The following is a 22,585-nucleotide window of genomic DNA, read 5'->3' as shown; positions in this document are numbered from 1 at the left end:
AAGCTGCTTATCGAAAAATACCATAAGCAAAACAAACAAATAAGCAAAAAACAAACAAAAAAACCCACTCATTAAAAAAACAAACAAACAAACAACCCACCAAAAAAACCCCAAAAAACAAATAACACCAACCCAAATTCCACACCACTTTGATTAAAAGATATTGTGTAGGTAAAGATAGTGGAGTTTAAAGTGTATGGACAAACTATATTCACAGAAGTCCAACTGGTGATAAACCTGCATATACATAATAAATGTATATAGTCCAGCGTGCTGACCCTGGCAAAGCTGACCCTGACATGTTATTTGGGGAGGAGATGCAAGGGAGATTCCATGGCTCATTCCCTTTGCATTTCCTCAGCGACCAAAACTGCCCTTGTATGTCTACTATGCATTTAAAGATCTGTTTCATGTTGGTTTGCCTAATCACCTTTTAAACTTGCCAAATATTGCTTTCACAACTTCCTTAGCTAGAAAGTTATAGAAAGTCATTATGCACTGTAAAAAGGAGTATTCCTTCCTTTGTGGTTTAACTAGACCTCCACTTAGTTTTACTGTGTGTCTCCTGCATTCAGTAATGGAAGACCTGATGAAGAACCATTCCATATCCCTCTTATCTACCACCTTCTTGATTTTGCAAACCTAATTACCTCTCATTACATCACCTAGGAGAGAATATAAGTGTGTGGCATTCCAATAGACAGAAAGTAATTGAGGTGGAATTGTAGTGAATAATGGGTCAATTCAAGGGCCTAAGGATATTCAGAAATTAAAATTAAAGGCAATATATTCAGGTTCTTCTCTTGAGATTATTCAAAGGAAAGAGGACTATCACTCATGTATTGTTAATGTAACTAAAAGCATTTGACTTCACAAGATTATTTGAATTGAATTAAAAGGTGTGTTTTCTCTGAAATTGAAAGACTTTTCATCCATCTCTTCTGTCCCCCAAAATTCACCTCAGTTGTGTCAGTTTTACAGGTGAATGATTAAAATCAGTGCAACGAGATAACTCATGATTACCAGACACTTCTATCACTGAAAAGTGTGAACTGCATAATATTGTTCTAAATTTTCTCCTATAATACAAAATTTTTGTAAATTCTTTATTTCCTTCTCATTTAAAAACTACTTATTTATATTCCTCATCTACTCTGGATGACATTGATGACATGTACTGTCATTTTTTTCAGGAAATAATTTGATTAGTATATTAAAGGGGGGGCACAAGCAGAATTCTGAATTCTGAAAAAGAAAAATTGTATATTATGCACATTATGTAATAAAGGAAATCAGACCTTAAAATACTATTTGCGTTAAATTATCCATTTCCATAATGCATTTATCTAATCCTTTTTGGCATGTATTGAAAAAAATGGATAGATGACACGGATAAATGGTATTCAATCATTTCTATGGAAATGCAGCTTCAACACATCTTCAACACACCCATGGACTGTAGATATATGTGCTGCGTTCACCTTAAATGATGGTAAGCTCTGACCTGGGCTTTTAAGACCTTGATTTCAGGTATATACAAAACATAAGATCTTGCTCTCACATTCTTGGTATCATTAATTGTAACCATTATTTTTTACACAGAATGTGATATCAGGAAGGCAACTATGGAAATTGAATTTTGCCATATAAGCTTCAGAACTAGGCGTATGATCAGCAGTCATACTGTTTCTCTGTAGTGCTCCATAAACAGAGTATGTATGAACCTAGGCAAAAACTGTGCCTTCATCTGGTAACAGCATCAATTTCCACATATTGAGTGAAATTTCAGTCTTCCTTTAGGTAGTACTTTAGGACTACTTACAGAAGTGTAAACTGCTGTTGTGATTTTGAGGACAGGTGTACTTGACCCTTAGTTTTAATGTTGCCAATAAAAATCATAAATGATGCTACAGCAAAACAAATTACTCATTCAGTGACCTTTCAATTATTTCCATCCAGGTAAAACCACAGGATTTTTCTGCATATAGAAATAAGAAGTAAAAGGAGATCTCTGTATTTTCTTCCCCTTTGATAGTTTCTTTCTAAATGTTATTTCAGATGAATAATTTCTTCGGTGCTATGTGCTATCATATTTTGGAAGATGAAGTAGTTTACTACTTGGTAAAGATTTTGATACTTAGCATCGGATTACAAAGCAACATTCACTATTTCTTTATCTTTAAGGAATTCATTAGCCCTTAAAGAAGACTTCTTAATTACAAACTTAACCAAGTTCATTTGTCTGATGTGCTTAAGTAGAGTTAATGGAGAAATAAAGCAATTAGATTCCTTCTTCTCTCTCTTGTCATAGAAGCGTGAGCCTCCTCTACCCATTTATAAAAGAAAAGAAACTGAAATAGCTTATGAATATGACTGAAGAGTTCTACTTTTACTATCACCTTTGTTTCACCACCCCAGTCTCTTGAGCCCATAAAGAGGGCATTTGAAATTGCTTTAACAGTGAGTTTCTGTTAGGATATCTCATTTAATACAGTCCATGGATCTGTGATGAAAAACGAGTTGTTGAATCATTTAGTGTAAGAGCAGTAAGTTGGCAAATGTAAACTATTTAACAGCTGAACTCAAAGGACCTAAAAACCATGTTTTCCATCAACATGATGATTAGCAAATTCAAGCTCTCACACAGGGAAAACAAAGGATGAGAAAAATTACAATAGGATATTGAAAATAACATAAATGCCACACTGTCATATTAAAGGAAGGAAAATGTTTAAATTATCTACTTGTTTGAAACAATCCTGACAAGATGAGAAAATATGAGTTGGTACGTTAAGAAGACACCACTTACTAATGTCATTTCAGTTTGAAAGGGTGGACATTACCAGCTAGTAACTTAATTAATTTCTGTATGCTGACATTTCCTAATTTTTTTTTTTTTCATGTAAATCCAAAATTTTTTTATGGCTCATCTTTATGACAGAGATTCAGATGACAAACTCAAACTCTCCTTCATAGAATTCCAATCCCTGGAAATGTGTTTGCCTCCCAAGCACAGATGAGTACAATCCTGAAGGGCTCCTAACATAAGCTCCTGCAGTGGGCTACTGAAGTAAGCAAAGAAATAATCTATGCCGTTTACCTAGAATACAGTGTTTCATTTTTACAGGGAATATTTGTACTTTACATTTAAATCATACTGTCAAAATGATGGAAGAATTTTAATTAGCCAAAGCAATGACTGATGTATTAATGAATGAGATCATTAAACACTGTACTTTAGCAAAAACGAACAGTTATTAAATTTGGTCATTGGACCTAAGGGGTCAATTTAGCTGGTTTAGAGAAACTATTTGCTATGCGGTTAAAGAAAAAAAAAAAGCCTAGTGGTTTGCATTGATCAGGTTTGTCTAATGAAAACATTACATAGAAAGAAAATCATCCAAGGGTAACCTGCAAAGCTGCAGCAAAGAAAGTAAAGGAATTCTGATACTAGCTGCAACTATAAATCTTTTCCTTGTTTTTCCATCGCTGCATTTGCTGCATCTCACCACCTCCAACCATAAGAAAGCAGACTGATACTTTCTATATTCAATGCTCATGGACTGCTCATTTGGTGCTTACCTACATAATGATATTCAATATTTCTGGCATGTACAAAATGTAAACACATTTATGCTTAATGTACTAAACGTATTAAGGGGCATTATTAGATATTTAAAGACCATGTCTCAATTTTAATTAATGATCTATTCATTAACAGGAATTTTAACATCATGGTTTTTGCACCCATTGCTATCACTGAATTCTCTGTTCTTGCAGCACCTGTGCAATTATAATACATTTATGAGCTCTTTCTTTTCAGTTTCCAACCATAAGATTTTTCACTGCTTTTTATTTCATAATTTTTTCACTCTCATTTTCAGAAACTCTACAGAAGTGAAAAATGTGACAAAGTGTATATATTTCTTTAACCACCCTTTAGAAGACAGTCATAATGAGTAAAGCCTTAATTAATCCTGCATAGTAAGTATTTGACAGGGAAGATGTTTTCCTGATTTCCATGGGTGGCTTTCATGACAGAATCCTATTCTTTCCTTTTTGTTAATAGCACGCCTAGCAAACCAGGAGTGTGAGAATAAATAAAATAACAATGATGAATGACTTTTTGAGAAACCTTTCTAGCTTGCTATTCTAGCTTGTAAATTCTTTATTAACTTCCAAGAGGAATTGCAGGATGGAATCCAGTGCAGCTCGAAATTATGAGAATGAAAGCTCTACTTCCACTCACCTGCAGTTCCTACTTGTACTCCCTGATGCAGTAAAGAGGGAAGCTTCTCCCATTGTCTATTTCATCAACTTCTAGTTCTTGTTTGCAAAGGGCCTCACATGAGCTTGCTGTTCTCTTGAGCTCATTATTATCAGCTGTTCGGTAGTACACTGCATCACATTCAGCAAAGATATTTCCAATCTTTACATTAAGATTTTATTCTTTCAGCTCCACTGGAGGCATTTTCCCCTGTTCAAATGTGTCTGAAATTGGCCAGTAACTCGTTGGAAAGGAGAAGTACTGGAAGACCCATGCCCAGAACATGTAGCTAAGACTTATTTCCAGCTCCTCAACAAGAAACCCACGGCAGAGAGAACTGAGATTGCTCTGATTGTTTCTTAATCCAGGGTGGCAGATCTGCTCAACAGCCTTTTGCCCTCTCTTTATTTCTCTCACTGTCCTCCATTTAATACATGATGCTCTGCAAGGAAAATCTGTGGAAGCTACTCACCTACTCTGACAGTTAAGGCAGGAAAAATCCAGCCTTGCTGTCTAGATATTTTAAAATATTCTTATTGTTGCTTAGTTCTTTTTAAACAACACAAAATAACAGGAACGACTAATGGGAACAGAAGCAGTGAGGACAAACCATGAGGTGCCCACAAATTTGAACAGATTATCTTTTGCCATTTAATACTCATAGCAAAATGGTAGTTCATCTTAGATATCAAAAATATTTGTAGGAAGAACATAGGAAATCTACAGGAAAACAAGAATGCTAAACAACAGGACACACATGATCAGAGAGATAAAATACTAGGGAGAAAAACATTGAAGCATTTACATGACTGTATGGATTCTGCAAAAATTTATGTACTAATGGTTACAATGTAGCAACAAGCTGCTGGCTTGCGTTTCTCCATTCATCTTAGAAATGGATCGGATTTAGATGATACTTCTAGGTCTTTCTATGCACTATTCAACTATGTTGAATTATACGGACTCTCACGTATATTGAAAACATGTCAGTCTTCATTTTGAGTACTTTTAAAAAGAAAATGGTGACAAGAACTTTGTGGGGAACAGTCATATTCCCTTTGTTTTCTTCATTTAAATTCCACAAGAGGAATTTAAATGCCATTTCTTCTTCCTTTACTTAGAGAAAAACTGCTCAATGGATTTAGAAAAATACTGCTACTACTTTCCTTTACACTGTACCTAAGAACAAAAAGATGAGGAGGGATCAGAAAACTTGGAGGAGAAATAGAGAAGGAAATCAAGTATTTACTGAGATATGTGCAGTTTGGGTTGGATGGGGACTAGTAGTGATTACAATTAGCCCTCTAATGTCTACATTCTGACCTCTGTGGAACAAGAGAGCTGTAGCAGTTCAATACTGAGGGAAAGAGGTCAGTCCAGGGTTCTGGCAGAAAATTCAGGTCAAATGTCATATTATATTTCCCTCTTCCCCTCCGAGTGGGAATTATTATCCCAGATGTATAAGTAAAACTGATTAAGCCATTACCATTTAAATAGACAGAGAGAGAAGGTCTTAAAGAAGGTTGCCGCAGAGCACTAGCTGGGGTAGAAAGATAAGCAAGAGGGGGAAAATTGAGTAGCCCTTGTAAACTTCAGGACTGCTACTCCAGAAAGCTTTTCCTGGGCAACACATGGTGAAAAGCTACACCACCACTGCCAGAAATATACTGGTAAACTTATAAGATGTCGTGATCTTCAACAGGCAGAAATAAACAGGGGCACTTATGGTATTACAGTGTATGCCTCTTTACTTTGACGAATCTAATGGCTTGGTGGGAAGGAGATAGTGGCGGGAGAAGAAAGTAATAGCTTTACTTTATTAAAAAGTGAAAAATTAAAAACAATTTGTAAAGCTTTCAGAAAGAAAAAGAAGTAGTTTTTTTTGTTTTTTTTATTTTATTTATTTTTTTTTTAAGTGCGCATACTAAATTTTGCACACTGACTTTTAAAATATATCAAAAGTTATATTCTCTAGGGAACTTGGCCAAAGTATGACTTGAAAGGCATAAGATGTGGGAAGTATTTCTCTAAAAGATCTTCATATAAAATATTTACTTACTGAAGTTCCATATTCACATTTATTTCAAGGAAAAATGTTGTGAAATGAGCAAGAGCAAATGGATCATGTTATTTGAGTAATAAACACAAACAAGAAAAAGAACGTCATTATAAATGTTTTGCTTTTATACTGAGGTAATGTTATATGAGAAGTAGCTCTAAATCAAAAATGAGGATAATCAGCCTAGAAAAATAAAAGAGATTAATTTGATATCCTTTGAAAAACTTGATCCCAAGGAGTGGGCTTGTTCCTCAAAGTTGTTTGGGAAGTCAGCGCTGTGGCTACCCTGTTCACACTCTGCAACTCAGGGTTGTTGATTAATTTCAAGACTCACTACTTTTAGATAGAAAAGTCTTTTTTTTTGTTTCTGTGCTTCACCTCTCTGTGCGTTGTCTTTTATGATAAGATTACCATATTTTCCCGTTTTATACTTCCCATCAAACAGATGTCATTACAAAATACTGATGAAATCCACTTCATTGGCACCCCTCGAACCAATTATGTCTACTTACCTCTCACAATTAATTGGCTTTGGTGCTCCACAGCTGCCGCATCATTTCTAGCTATACAGGTATAATTCCCATTGTGCATCAGCGAAAGATTAGAAATCCGTAAGGAGCTCGTGAAGTCAATGTTGTCAATGGTCACCCCAAGGCTGGCTGGGATGGGCCTGCCGTCCTTTTGCCAGGTGATGGTGATGGGCAGATCTCCAGAGACAACCACACAGGGAATGAAGACCCGCTGCCCGATGGAGAACCTTGGGAACTCGAAAGGCTGGATAAAAGGAGGAACTGAAACAAAAGAGAAAAGAGGAGCTATTGCAGGTACGATCTCACTTCTGAAAAAGCTGTAATGGAACTGATATTTAGTATGTGCAAAACTGAGTATGTGATAGCAATACCATCAACAGCCATAGGGCATTGTTTAACTAATAAAAATTACATCTTTTGCAGATACCTTTCTGAAATGGGCTTTTTCTTGGCTACCAAATGCATTAAGCAGAAATGAGAATCAGTGAGATCCTGGCTTTTAGAGACAAAAGATCACCATTGGCAGAATCCTGTGAGAGCAATCAGTCCTTCCTCAAAAAAATCCCACTGACAGGTCATGACTCTGCAGATGTGGGGTTGCCTGAGGTAGTCCAGGAGGAGCTCACCAGTTTTCACAGTCTGGGGAAAAGGCTTTGCTTAGGATCACAGAATAGATCTAGTAGAATTTCCAGTTTGCCTATGAAATGTGATGAAAGGGTGTGTAAGATTCTAAAACTCTTCCTGGGACTTACTTTCTTTCTGATTCAAGGCACAATTTTTAATAAGACTGTGTGAAGTTATGCAGTAAAAGGTACAAATAGTATTGATACAACAGTAAACTTTAATTAAAACTGATTTCTAAACTTTCAAGTTGGCATTTAATACTGCTAACTGTATTTTGCTTGATGGTGTTTTTTACTTTTTTTCCTCATTATTCTGTGGTTGAAAAAAAACAAAATAACATAAAATAGGCACCCCTTTATTTTTCATCATAGGAAATAATTTATCTTTAATGAAAATATTTTGTTCTCAGGTACTTCCAATAAAAACAAATAAAGCAATGAGTTGGATTTAATAAACAAACAGGAAGTAATGGAGATGTCCTGCTTTCTCCCAGCTGTTTGAAATATTTGCCAAAAGTCATGCATATTGGGAATCAAATACACAACCAGCCGTGGGAGTCTGAACCTTCTCCCAATCTCAGGGGAGCACTCTAACAACCAGGGCATTGATTGATCTGACAATTTTCCATCAGTCTCTCCTGAGGGAACTATAAAACCAGCTTTGCAGTCAATACTCAGATATTCATTTATTAAAAGAGAAGGCTCTTAGAAGTTATGTATCTTAGAAATAGGAGTGCAATTCCTGTTCTTGACCGAGAGATTACTTGTATACAGTCCTTATACACTTGTACATCTTTGCACTTGAACATCTTTAACAAGAAAGTTCAAAGGACATCCACAGAGAAACATTTATACTGCTGTATATTAGCTAGCTTCAGAAGAAAATAGAGTTGTGGCTCTGTGCTTACTTGTGTATCTTTTGTTCTACCACCCTTTAGCAAAATGAAAGCTTTGTTTTTACAGAAACTGAAGTAGAGAAGAGCAGAAAAGCTCTCAAAAATGGTTGCAATGTATGCCACCTCTTTTACTTTCTTAGCAATTTTTTTACTCCTCTGCCAGTTTCCTACTGGATGACAGGGACTGATATTTGTAACCATTATTACAGTAGTTTGATGCTGTTGCTTTCATCATTGCACCTGTTGGCTGCTCTTCCATTCATGAAAAAAGTGATACCAATCCCTCTGAATGGCAAAGGCGTTGTTCAGTGATATACACTGGTGTATGTGAGTGTAACAGTGCAAGAGGATGTTAACTCTGCTGTTTCCAGAATAAGCCACGATGCCATTTGAAGACGAGATGTTATGGCAGTGCATGTCTGTCACAAAGGGGTTAAATCAGGCTTCAGATATATAGATGCAGAGTGTAATAGCTTCTTCTTATAGGTTTTCTGTCACTTCTTTCTTTCTCTCTTGGGACCCAGTGTTACACAGAGTGACAAAAGATCTGCCTGCTTCTTCTAATTGCTTTAGTGCACCTAAGACATTCATGTGACAGATCATTGAGTCATTGACAGATCATTTTGCACACCACAGTAACAAGAAGGACATGAAACTGTTAGAGTGTCTAAAGGAGAGCATCCAAATATGGTGAAGGCTCTGAGGGCAAGGTGTGTGAGGAGCGGCTGAGGCCCCTCGCTGAGCTCAGCGCAGAGCAGAGGAGCTGAGGGGAGGCCTGATGGCGGCTGCAGCTCCTCACAGGGAGCGGAGGGGCAGCGCTGAGCTTACAATGTAAGTAGGAATTTTTAGTACTGGACTGTCAGGAGGTTTTGACACGTTTCCCCTTGCTAAGTGCAGCTATCTGCACCCCCTGCAATGACTGTATTAGCCAGCACATCCCTGCTGCACGTTCCCTTAAATTCTTCTCTCTAGGTGTCATTACCAAGGATAAGCTAAAATTCAGAACAGAGTAGCAAACTGCTTCAATATTTTCTGCTGAGCATGTAACAGACTTGAACTTATCTTTCATAGACAAAAATATACCAGGAATAAGATAACATGCTTCTCAAGGATTATTCAGTGCATCTTGACCCTCCAGCTCCCCAATGAAAAAAACCACGAGCAAGATCATTAAGTCACATTGAAGTATTTTTTTCCACAAAATATTGATTGGCAAGGTTACACTTACTGACTCTAAAATTCAAGCAACAGCCTGCAGAGCATTTCGTATACCGGTTAAAATATTTATAGGCAGCACATTTTCCCTCTGCCCAGGTTTTTAAGATACTGAAGATACCAACATTTATTTCTGCCTCGTAATATATAATGTATATTCAACCTGCAGCAGCTTGCACTCCTGACAAGGAGGTTATTTTGAAAAGCAGTGTGTAATTTAAAATCAGTACTTTAAAAAAGTAAATACTCAAGAGGTATTCTTCAAAGTATGGTATCTCCATACTTCAAAGTATGGAATAATGCTTTTCAGCTACAGTATTTACTGTTTTGGGTTGATAATGTGACCTAACACAGGTCTTCTTGCTAATTTGAAGATGGGAAAAATCACCAAAAATCACTTATTAAAAGCATAGAAAGAGAACAAAACACATTTGAAGTCATTTAGATCAAAAGTTGCCATAGGTATTTCTGAAGTAAACAAAGCTGACAAACAATATGAAATATCTGGCTTAATTAACCAGCATACTTTGAGAATTTTTGGTAAAATTGTATAGTAAAAAAAATTGTATCATTGACAAAAAGCACAAAAAAGTAGGATGGGTGTACACTACTTCAAATCTTAGAGAAAAGTTACCATAGGACAGATATATTAAAATGTATTTTAAATACTTTAAGGTGTATCACAGTATTTTCCTTTTCTATGTGTAGCTTTTGTTTCACCATATTTCAGAGTTTCTATTCGATTTTGTTTGCTAAATTATTTTACTTCATATAAAATGTTACATATTACCCATATACAGAAAGGGTTTTATGTGCATATGTGTTGTGTATTTGAAAGGGATGTTTCTTCCCTTACTCACAACAGTCAAAAGACAATCTGTGCTCTATGCAATTGAGTGCAATGGCTTCGGGATGCTTTATTGAAGAGTGCTTGAATTAAGTGTCTATTTAAAAAGAGGATTATGGGCCAGTCTTATTACTGTTAATGTATAAGATTTAAATGATATTTCTGTGCCCTAGCAACATCTCCTGTGCCTTTGGGAGATCATTATAAAAGAAGGCTTCCATGATGCTCTCCATGAGAGAGGAACATCCTTAATTTCTTGCTCTCTGTTCTGTGAGATTTATGTTGGAAGAAACTGCTCAGATGATTCACTAAAACAAAACATCCTGCAGATGCTTTGTTTTCTGCAGCAGTTTTGTGAACACACCATTGCTCTCTTGTGTTCTCCTGTTTATCACTAGAAACTGCTCTCTGAATGATTTTCATGCAATAACTCTGTTGGAGGAGCCCACACTATGACATAACTTTAGCAATGAATACACACAACATTGGCTGATGCAAAGTAATAGCTACAAACTATGTAGGTCACTCTGAACGTAACACCTCTGATTTATTTCCATGGAAACTACAACACATACAAAGAGCACAATAACACACTTTGATAGAGTAAATTCTCAGCCTCAAAACACTATTTGTCAGCACAGTCAGCACCATTAGCTATGCATTTTCACCAGTGATGAACAAGAGCCTGCATGCCACACTCACAACAACCTGCATCAGCAGAGGAGACCTACTGTCACTTTTGCCACTGCTGAAATGCATCAATCACCACCTCACTGCTCTCACATCCACTGTTTGGTCTCCATAAACATTCAGCAGGTGTCAGTGAATGTCAATAGGTGTCATTTTTCTGCACGCTTTCTGACACATCTTTGCTTCGTACACAGTATTCACTTCAGATGCCATTGTGTCAGACTGCCCTTCTGCTGCCATCAGTCACACAATAACAAAATGTAATGGAATACTGATGGAAGGTTCAGCCATCCTACTAACAATCTGCCTCTGACACTGTAGGCCAGTATCATAAAATAGGAAGGATTACTTTCAGAGCATTCATAGAAGATCTCAAAGAAGCCATGTAAACCAAGATTTCATGCACTAGGACTGCAAAAGCCAAAACTGCTTTGTATTTGCACAGATCCTAGTCAAGGTTTAGCCAGCCATTGACTGTTTCACCTAAACATCTCCATCCCTTGTGGGATTCTTCTGCTTCTCTCTTTTATTTACTGGGCTTTATCAGTAGGGCACGTCATTCACTGAACTGTCAATGGCATTTACTGATCCGAGACACATAGTGTGTTCCCTCATTGACTGGTAATGCATCCTGTCTTGAAAAGAGCAAATACTGTTATATTCTACAGACCTAAATGTATGCATTGGAAATAAAAGAACCAAATCACTATCTATAATGTCTTTGCTGTTCACAATGTTTCCATGTGCTTGTAGGTTCATTAGTTAACAAAACTGACCCAATATCCAAAGTTCTTCAAAATCTTACCACAACTGTATCACAGAGCAAATGCTGCTGTGCACCTTCTCCAGCCTCAGTCCCCACTTCTCCTCTTCGCAATACAATACTGTTCGGAGAACTCCCTCAAAACAAGGGATTAGTTAAAATGCTATGCAGAAGCCAAGAGTGCTTCACCTATCTATCAGATCACCCCATTTTAGCCTCTGTTGTGAGGGGAAGGGATCACACCCTGTAAGCCTAGAATGAAGGCAGCACGTTCTCTGCCCAAGGGGATGCATTTGCTTATGCATTTTTTAAAGAGGAAACATTTTTGTTGTGGCCATAGGGTAAATGCAAGAGTACATACAACAAGCTGTTACATTCATTGTTAAAGTGCCCTGTGATAAAAAGCCCATCTTGCAGGCTGTGCATTATCTAGAAGCACTCACCCAGTCCACTACTTTTCATACGCTTTTAGAACTTTGTCCTGAGCTATAGCTCCTATTTAGCCCCTGTGATCTAAAGTGATCTCTGTCCTCAGGTAACACTGTGAAAAGCTGAACACAACTAAATCACTGGAACCAAAAGTTCCAGATTTGAAAGAGAGAGGACTTCAACCTTCTGAAACCTTCTGAAAGAGAAGGACTTTGTGCTTTGAAAATTATTCCAATAAGTAGTTTGACTGGCTTCATACTAACTTCTCCTTCACCAGTATTCTATGATTGCACACAAGGAGCTAATTTTACACCACCCTTCTGTTACCACAGTGTTGGTGTCCTCTTTTCTGCGCATCCTTTGTACTATGATCTGATTTCAAGTTAGGGCAGCATTCTCCATACTTCCATTCTTGTGTTCGTGCACACTTGCTTTCTATACACACTTACTATCTGGACTTATACACATTGTTACACAAACCAACAAGAAATAAAGTGATTAGCATTTTTAAGAACAATTCTAACAAATGTATATATAAGTATTTCAAATATAACTGAATGCAAAAAGAGCAAGAGCATGGCTTTTTCCAAACAGAAACTAAAGACTGCTGCATTCTAAGACAGAAGAGTGTTAGCTTTGGAAGAACCCAAGTTTAAATATACAGGTAAGTCTTGAACTCTTATTCAAGTATTAAGGCTCATTCCACATTGTTTTCTGAGGAGGACTTTTAAGTGAATTTTGCAGGATCTTTTCTGTGACTGGACACCCATTCTCATCACACAGCACTTTTCTGATTTACGCATATGACAATTCCAGTTACTTTGGAAGATCTGATTATTTCTTCCTGAAGGGTGTACAAGCTCGCAGGGATTCAAAAAGGTATTGCACTGGAGAGAAAGAAATGCAGGAAGTATAATGAAAGAAGTGTCTGAAGGATCTCAAAACCAGAAGTTTTTTCATTTAAACCATTGGCAACATTCAATCAATAATGCATGGGAAGTTATATCTTACATATATGTACAAAGCTGAATTCACACTTCATCTAATCCACACTGTAGATTGCATGAAGCGTAAAGAAATTAGCAGACTGTTTGATGACACTGTGCACAATCGTCCAAAGCAGCAATGAAAGACTCCCTCTTGGAGATTTTCCCCTCCTGTGTCTGCAGTTTTCAGTACTCAGAAGAGCCCACTTAGAACTGATCTGCAATTCAAATCCACCAATAACATTTTGCATATTAGGAAAAGATGGATACTTCCTGGGAAAAAAGTAAAGAATCTATTCAAATAGTTGAAAAATTAAGGTTTTTTTAGAAATCCTCTGTTAGGTTTGCATGTTTTCTGAAAAGAAACAGGCTGATACAATTTCTTGCAGTTCACAACAGGTGAAGTGCTATCACTTCACCATCAGATAAGAAGATACTTTCTAAATCAATGGCATACCATAATCTCTGCAAGATCAGAAAAAGCACCTTTGAGCACCACACTTTTTTTTTTTTTTTTGATGCTGCATCTTTCCTCACAGGGGCTTCTTTATCAATTAATTTGTGTCTGAGAAGTGTGAATAGCAGCGGGCTGTTCATATGAGAAGAGTGTCTCATGAGACAGATGAAAAGAAAATCACCACTTAATACTGATGGCTTTTACTATAGCCGAGAAAACCATAAATTACAAAACAAAACAAAACAAAAGATAATGACTCAGTCCTGCTTTTAAAACGTTTCCAGATCCAACAAATCCTGTAGAATTGATGTTGCTATTATTATTTTACCACCTTGCCTCCAGTAGGATTGTTTTTCAGTGGAAATATGAAACTCACAGATGGGGTGTGTAATATAACCTCTTATTTTGTCTGACAACACTTCCCATTTTAAGACTACTTTTATTTTTACTTTTATTTGCTTGCAATTTGACTTTTGTTTGGATAGCACCTTTCCAGGCCAGGTGTCTGCCTCAGGCTGAGTCATTTCAGCTGGAAGGTTGCAGCTACAGCTGTCTGGTCACTTCCAAGAATAGGCAGAGAGAGTTGAAATATAAGAATATACTGCATTTTCATCATACCTTAAAAGAAAATAAATAAATAAATAAAAAGCCATTGTGAAAATCTGAGTAGCCTCACCATGGCTTTCATGTTCAGCGGGTGAAGACACAAGCATCAAATGCTTTTGCTGTTCCTATGGAAAGTCATCAAAAGAGTGCCCAAATTTGAATGTACAGAGGAATAGGGGAGATCATGAGGCCAACAAAACAGAAAGGAAAACCAGCCTCTCTTATTGGGCATGCAGACAACAGCAGCAAGCAATGGAGCAGAAACTCACAACATTGCCCAGGATAAGAAAAGGGGCTTGCAGAATTGGACTTAGGAGAAGCAGAAGAAAGTCAAAAGTTGGGATCAGGCTTGCAATGGGATTCAAGAGATCATGAAGGCTGGTAAATTGAAGTTGGAAAATGGCTGGAGATGTGAGGTTAGAATAAAAAAGCAGTTTGGTGGGATAGAGAACTATCAATGAGAGAAGACAACACAAAGGAGAGAGAGACTAGAAACCAGTAGAGATAGAGAAAATGAAGACTGGCAGAAAGCAGGGAGTCTAAACTGCTGGCAGAGAGGAATGCAGGGAGCTCTGAAGGTAAAGACCGCTTCTGAGTCATGGGAACAAGGCACTGGGAAAATGAAGGCTGAGATGAGAAAGATGTGGAGGGCAGACTGGTTTTGGAATGCAGAGCAGAAGAGTAAGGATTAAGATGAGCTGGAGACAGATCATACTTTGATCAAAAGCCCATGTCTTCTCCAGAATATTCTTCTCCTATATGTAGGATATCAGCCTGTAATAGTCTTCTGCTGTCAGCAGATGTATAAGAACTGGCAAACCACTAGAGCTGGGTGAAATAAGGACAGAGAAACTAGTGCTACTAAGAATAATTTTGTTTTTGGCAAGGACCCATGCTGTATCCTTAGCAAGGCTGGTCTTGATGAGTACTTTTAAGGATGTCAGTAAATGCTGTTTCCATTTACAGAAGGAGAAGAAGAGGGTGCTCAGTTTAGTCTACAAAGAAGCTAAAAGGAAACTGCATTTAACACAGGCCAAAGTAAAACATACTGAAAGGTGATTACAGCTGTAAAGACAAGCATCTGACAGGTAAGAAATATCAGAAATTCAGTATGAATGTAGAGCCATAGCCTCACCCATTTATGTATGCATTACATTGTGGGTAGATTTCATCATTGTTGTCAGAAATCAGAGCTGGCCAATTCATTTGTCTAAATGAAAAAAATAAATGCCAAGATGGCTTGATTTCCAAAATGCTCCTCTAGGACTCAGGCACAATTCCAACAGTGCTGCGTCTGCCAAGCAGAAACCTGCTTATTTTCCTGCCAGCATATTCAGTCAAATTTCCATCAGTTATCTTACAGGATTGCTAGCTTCCAAGATTCAGATCCAGAGACAATGGACAGGTGAAAGGTGAGACGGGCCCCACAAGTGAAAGTAAAAAGGCAAGAAGGCTTCACAGTGACTGAAAATAAGGGGGGTAAAGGGGAATAGTTAGAGATAGTTTATAGAAGCAAGAATGTAGAGCTTGTTAGAAAATAAGGGATGGCAGACACTGTGACTGGGATAGTAAGGGGGATGAAGGCCATAAAGATAAAGGTTTGAGAACAGCCCAAGGACATTGGCAGGGAGGTGATTAGATGTCCATGGGGCAACAAGAAACTGGTTTGGGGGGATGCCCCCCGAAAGGCCAGGAGTTTACAGTGAGAAAGGTCAGAAGCCTTCACAAGAAAAACAACAAATCTTCATCCCACGACCCACTATGCACGCACAAGAGGGGAGGGTCTGCATGCTAACGAACTCTCGGGGGTGTAATGATTATGTATCTGAATTCTGGGAAAACTATTGATTATATATTAGTTTTGCCTATATCTGTACCATGGTTTCTCCAGACAGTGTGCAAATTAGGAGGATCTATCCCCCTTGCACCCAGTGTCCGCGCAGCACTGAATAAACTGTACCTGCTTTGTAATCTTACTTGGGTTACAGAGTTTGATTCCTCACGTCAACAGGCAAGGGATGGAGAAAATGGCATGCCACGTATCTTTGGCCCAATCATTTGGCAATGCAGGCCTTTAAGGTATGTGCCCATGTGGTCAAAAATATCAGATCTTCCTAAAAATGCTGCAGCAGATTTAATGTAATCTTGAATTGATTCCTCTGATCAACAGTGAAAAGAAGTACCTGCCTCAAGGTCAAATAATACAGAGATGATAGGCCCAAATTCAACCTTTTGGCTTCTTGACAGCCTGCCAGGTGCAGAGCAAACTCTGGTTCTCTGGCAGTCAGGATTTCATTCAGAAGTTTGTCATGAAACTTTCTGTTCTATCTGAGATCTTACAGTGATTTCTAAAGAATATTCTCAAGAATTTGCTTTCATTTGGATACTTATAAATATCTCAAAATACTCTACAGAATGGGCAATCCTTTTGTGTTTAATTACATGCTCATGCTGTTGAATATCCTTATTTGAATGGTGCTTTTGATGCAACTTCATTCAAGACAGACAGAGGATGCTTTATATACTAGAAAATTTGGAAAATGGGTGTAAATGAGGCAGAGGATAGCAGACAAGAATGGCCACTTGTATACATAATGCAGAAAAGTGCTTCCCTGTAGAGCCAAATTCTGTATCTACCTTTGTCATGGATCTCTGAGATGATGATAATTAAATGACTTCAGTCCGTCTTTCCCAGTGGGTAACCAGTCTGCATAATGGGACTTGTTTAAGAAAGACAAAGAACTTGGAGAAGCATATTTATTTCAACTGGAGCTGCGCTTTGTGCATACAAATGCTTTACAAAATCAAGTAAACTGGAAAAAAAAAATCAAGCTATAAGCTTCTGAAATTGAACACAAAAAATATGTAGATAAAGATTTAGTTTGTGCCACAGCTGCCATTTTCCAAAGAGATCCTAAACGCCCAGGTGGGTTTTGAAAAGGGACTCAGTTCTGAAGTACTCTGATGCCACAGATGATCAGTTCAGAAAAACTCATGAGGAAACTGGTAATTATGTCTTCGGAACAGAATATGAAGGAAACAAAATACAGAGTTACAGTTCATTAAGTATCACCTATTCTCAATCACTGGTCTGGGGTCACCCAGTAAGCTTGTAGCGGAAATAAGAACAAACCAAAGGACCCACAGTGTTGAACACAAGCAATAATCCTCCCTCTGTTTCTCTGGAGATTAAATAAGTGGAGTGATAATACGAGAAGTTGAATCATAAAATAAGGAGATTTTGGCACTGACATTAACTCCTCTTACAATGTCATATCTCACAGTTCTTCTAAACAATGCAAGCAGAGCCATAGTTCGTATTTCTTGGAATAAACTGTAAGTGTCTGAAAACTCATCACATTCCCTTAGGAATTCATAAAAGAAAAATGACAGCATGAACATTAGCAATATTTTGAAGCAAGCCATGGCTGACTAACCATCCCTGGAGGTGTTCAAGAAACGTTCAGATGTTGTACTAAGGGACATGGTTTAGTGGAAAATATTGGTGATAGGTGGACGGTTGGACTGGATGATCTTAGAGTTCTTTTCCAACCTTGGTGATTCCATGATTCTACAATCTGCTAATAAGTTGGATAAAATCACAGTGTGGTTATGGAACAAAATAATATCTAACTATTTTAGCAAACACTGTACACTACTAACCTCCAGCCACAGAACCTTGAGAACTTTTGGGGTTTATTAATACGAAGCTAAGCTTTGATATTTTGGGTTTAGCATATGAGGTCAGGAAAGTAACCTCTTTAAACAATGTCTTGGCAAGACAGGGCTTGCTGACTGCCTAGCACAGTCTCTGCAGCCAACTTTGGCAGCTCCAGAGGAATACATATGATCCTCACTAACACATCTGTTTTGCATGTGCAAATCACATTGCAATTCACCATTCATATTGCAACTTGCACTGTTCCAGTGCATCTGCCTTTAGACCACGTGCAGGAGAAGCCTGTATCACAGGTGCAGTGGCATCTCACCCACTCTTTGAATGAATCACATTTTTATGTTAGTTATTCAGACCACACACAGTCACTTTCAGATTTATGACCTGCCAACAGCTCTGGCAGTTGAATATTCAGACTAAGGCAGAATATCTTCAAGCTGTAGGATGCAACATCACTGATAGAGGGATAATCATTGATGGGACTAACCAATTTGCATTCTAAGGTGGAATTGTCAAATTTGTAATCTGTAACTAACGGAAGTAACAACAATACTGCACCTAACATTCCCAGTGACTAGTAAAGTTATATAACTGCTCAAGCCAAGGATGGACCACTGGATTATTTTACATGGCTATATTCATTTTTACCATCACTTGAAGAAAGGTATCAGTTAAGAGGAAGCATTCCTCACCAGATTTACCACATTAAGCTCTCAGTGCAATAGGAACACAATTAACTAACTCAGGACACATTTCTTCAGCTCCCTCAATAGATCTGCAATATTTTTGTGACGTCAAGCAAGACACCAGATGCGTTAAAATAAATGGTTACATTAGCTTTTCACGATACATGATATGATCAGTGGTCCTGTTGGTCTCAGGTGTGTAAGATGTTACGTCTTTCACAGAACAAATTGCTAGTAGCTTATGGCTAATCTCCTGACCTCTTGAAATAATTAGCAATCACTTCAGTTCAGATTGAAAACAAGAAAGAGCTAAACAAACCAAAGAGAAAGAAAATAAAGGCTCAGATGTCTGTAACAAAGCAATTTTACTTGTGATCTCTGTTTCTTATCTGAGAGCAGATGCAGAAATTGACTTCTTCCCTCCTCTCTACCACCAAAAGAAAAAGAGCCAAGGAAAAGCTCTGAAGAACTTCAAGAATGGTCAAATTACACTTCATCCTACAGGCTCTCATGGGTGGACTGTAGAGTGGTCCTGTTGCTCAAAACCAAGTGCAACTCCAGTAAGGTTTTATGTCTTTTGTGTCCCCGTGAATATAGTACTAACTTTCTACAGCATCAAGGACAGTCAGAAAAACCTGCTTAATAACAATTAATGTTTGTAGGTGCTGTCTCTTGTTTATTGATGGAAAAACATGCTTCAAAATTCTAATCTTGTTTAAAGTTAGAAAGTTATTGACTAATGAAAATGTAGACAGCCACTTAGCAGAAAAAAGAGTCACCAGTGAAATTTAGGTCACAAAATATTAATTTGCTGACCAAATCGCTGTCACAAAAACTGCCAACAGAAAGCTTGTTTCCCATTAAGAAGCAGTCTCCTGTTAATAAGCAATGATCTCTTAATTGAATAAAGGAGGGTAAAAATCAAGGAAGACCAAGAAATAGTGCCTGATTATTATTTACGTCATCATTAAAAATGAACAGAAATCTGGATTAATCATCTTAAGGATTCGTTATCTAACTGACAAGATAATCTTACATGCTCTGTCTTGCATTTCTATAAACTACAAGCCATTACCCCAGCTCGAGTTCTCCAAGTTACCCTTACCTTTCACTGTCACGTGAACACTCTGGCTGGTGGACAGCTGGGGCTGAACAAGGACATTACATGTGTATTCACCCTCATCTACCTCCTTCTGCACATCTGAAAGCTTCAATGTCCCATTGTTCTCAAAAGCCACTTGACGATGGTTAAAGGGAAGCAGGTTGGAGTTCTTGTACCACTTGATGGAGTAATATGGGTAGCCTATTACACGGCAGTGGATGTAGGTGTCCCGTCCCGCTATTGCTGTGATGTTTTTCATTGGTCGAATGCTTGCTGGCCCTGGGAAAGTAAAAAGGAACTCGTGAATATAGGCACGTTTGTTTGACAAAATAGACTTTTTTTTTTTTCTGAATATACCAATGTTAATGACATTTACAAATGCGGCTTGTACAACACTTAGTATTTGACAGTTTCTGCTTTTAAGAGCCATTTAAGCAGTTTCCCTAATCTTTGTGTGCTCTAGTTTTTCCTCACCCTGCAGCATACATACTAATTATGTGGGGGTATATGTTTGCATTATCCAACACTCGTCTGATAAAATCTTTGCGGCATTACAAATTAAAAGTCTGATGATGATTTAATTAATGTGAAATACTAGCACTGATACAAAGCTAAAATTCTGTTACACATGAGAACACTGACAAACTTAGCATTTATTTTGACATATATGAAGTATAATACCATGACAATGGGTATTATGCCATGTAAAGCTAGAAATGCAAGGTAAAGTATAGTATACATGAATAATTACAATCAATGCTGGACAAGTAAAGGAGGAAAGGAAAAGAAAAAACATGCACAACAGGACTAAAGTAGAGAAAATATGAATTAGTAATGATGAGTACACGAAAAAGAGACTACAGAACACAAAGAGAAATCTTCCAAAGTTTAACCACATCATACATTTTCTGGGTCTGGGAAGGCAGGTTGGAAAAAAAGAGAAGAGGAAGAAAAGGAGAGGGAAAACAGTAAGTTGGTTTTGGCATTCCAAGACTCTTTTCAACACATGCAACAATCTTTTTCTCCACTACAATGAGTTATGTGTGTTTTTTTGAGGAGCTGATTTGACAAGCACCTCTTACGTTTATTCGAGCCTGGTACAGGACGACTCCAGCAGAGTTGTTGGCAGTACAGCGATAAACTCCACCATCTCGAACCTGAGTGTTAGAGATGTTCAGGTAACTGACCACATTCCCTTCAGAGGTGATAATCTGGCTGATACGATGACTGCCATCCTTCACAATGGGATCTTCATCCAGTGTCCAAGTGATGGTAGGCAAGGGGGTCCCCTTCACATTGCACATAAGGGAGACTGGCTCGCCCGGACTCACCACTTTCTCACTGAAGGCAGAAATGATTTTGGGAGTACCATCTGCCAAAGTAAGAAAAGGAAGAGAAGAATGCTTACATGCTGTAAAGCTGTTTCCTCTACCCTGAAGCTTGTCACAAGACAAAATCTTTTTTAGAAGACATGTAAATAACTGTATTCCTGGACATAAGTTTAATTATTGAGAGATGGAAACAAACTTTGGTAGATTACTTACGTAATTCTTTCCTTACTGAAAGTTTCTTTATCATCACTAAGAAACTCAATAGTGACTTCCACTCAGGAAAAACCACCTGAATGGAAGGATGGGGGCTCTGCAGGGCTATATGAACTGTCAGGTTCTTGCAGAGAGGTGTCAGTCATACACAGTTCACCAGTAATGACATGCAACAAACCCCTCACATGCTTTGAATTTTTCCTTTCCTGGTACATTTCATCTCCTTTAAAAGCTAAAGATGAATTCTGTCAATGAGCCAGGCATAACTTGCATAGGCTAATTTCACACAGCTGTGTCAATTCAGTTTAGTCCTGACCCACATTATCGCATTTAGAAAAGTACTGAATTAAGCTTTTCCTGAATAGAGGCAGCAAGTAACAATAGTGATGCCAATTTCTTTCTGTGGTCATTTTGTGTTGCAGATAAATAACCTTATGTGATGAGAATGTTCAAATAATTTTTCTTGTTATCCGTGTCACAATGTACTCATCCTCTACCAGACAAATGAATAAAGAGAATGCATGGAGACAGAAACTTTGAGGTTTTAAGTAGGAAGCAGGATTAAATAACCACCTGCCCAGAGAGCTCAGAGGAATAACACTTAGGAATGATGACACTCTGCTATTAGTTAGAAAGTTCCTTCTGAAATCACGTATTGCATGCTCTCCCTTGAAAATTATACTTTCAAAGCCATATCTATAAGGGATTTCAATATAATTGGGGGCAAAAGTGCAAGAGGCCACATGTCAAGAGCAGCGTGCAGAACACAGCAAGCATGCTAGAAGTTTGGACAGCAGTTTTGCCAGCTACTATCTGATTTTATAGAATCAAGAGGCAAGCAAGCTAACTTAATTGTCCTACACTGTTAGCATCTGCAAGAAACAGAAGGAAAAGGCTATTCATTACCTAGTGAGGGTCCAAAGACACATGAAAATACGTCTTGTATATGAAGCCCTTTATGGACAACTCCTTTCAGTTTCATACAGGCCAGAGGTTGCCAGAATAGGATTAACAAATCTCATACTCTATTTGGAGCACTATGTACTATATACTGCCTTCTTACAAACACTCTGCTATGTACTTACCCTCGTGTTTGAGGGGTTGAACCACAATAATACCCTTGGAAATCATAATTCTTACATTGCAATTTCAGTACAACATCACTCTGAGAAAATAGGCATGATAGATATAAAGCCAGCCCCAAAACAT

At 37.8% G+C, this 22,585-nt stretch overlaps 1 protein-coding gene across 1 annotated transcript in view; it reads right to left on the bottom strand.

Moving 5' to 3' along the window:
* The window catches only part of DSCAM (DS cell adhesion molecule), a gene marked incomplete at both ends in the record, with an annotated part of 449,568 nt that overhangs the window by 141,951 nt on the left and 285,032 nt on the right, over positions 1–22,585 (bottom strand). The window contains 3 exons of the mRNA XM_079539395.1: positions 6,839–7,117; positions 19,836–20,111; positions 20,908–21,204. Of these exons, the coding sequence (XP_079395521.1) occupies positions 6,839–7,117; positions 19,836–20,111; positions 20,908–21,204 (852 nt within the window). The remainder of the gene's footprint in view (positions 1–6,838; positions 7,118–19,835; positions 20,112–20,907; positions 21,205–22,585) is intronic.

Source organism: Tetrao urogallus, assembly GCF_951394365.1.
Source record: "Tetrao urogallus genome assembly, chromosome: 1".
Taxonomy (NCBI): domain Eukaryota; kingdom Metazoa; phylum Chordata; class Aves; order Galliformes; family Phasianidae; genus Tetrao; species Tetrao urogallus.
This window is presented reverse-complemented; position numbering and strand designations above follow the sequence as displayed.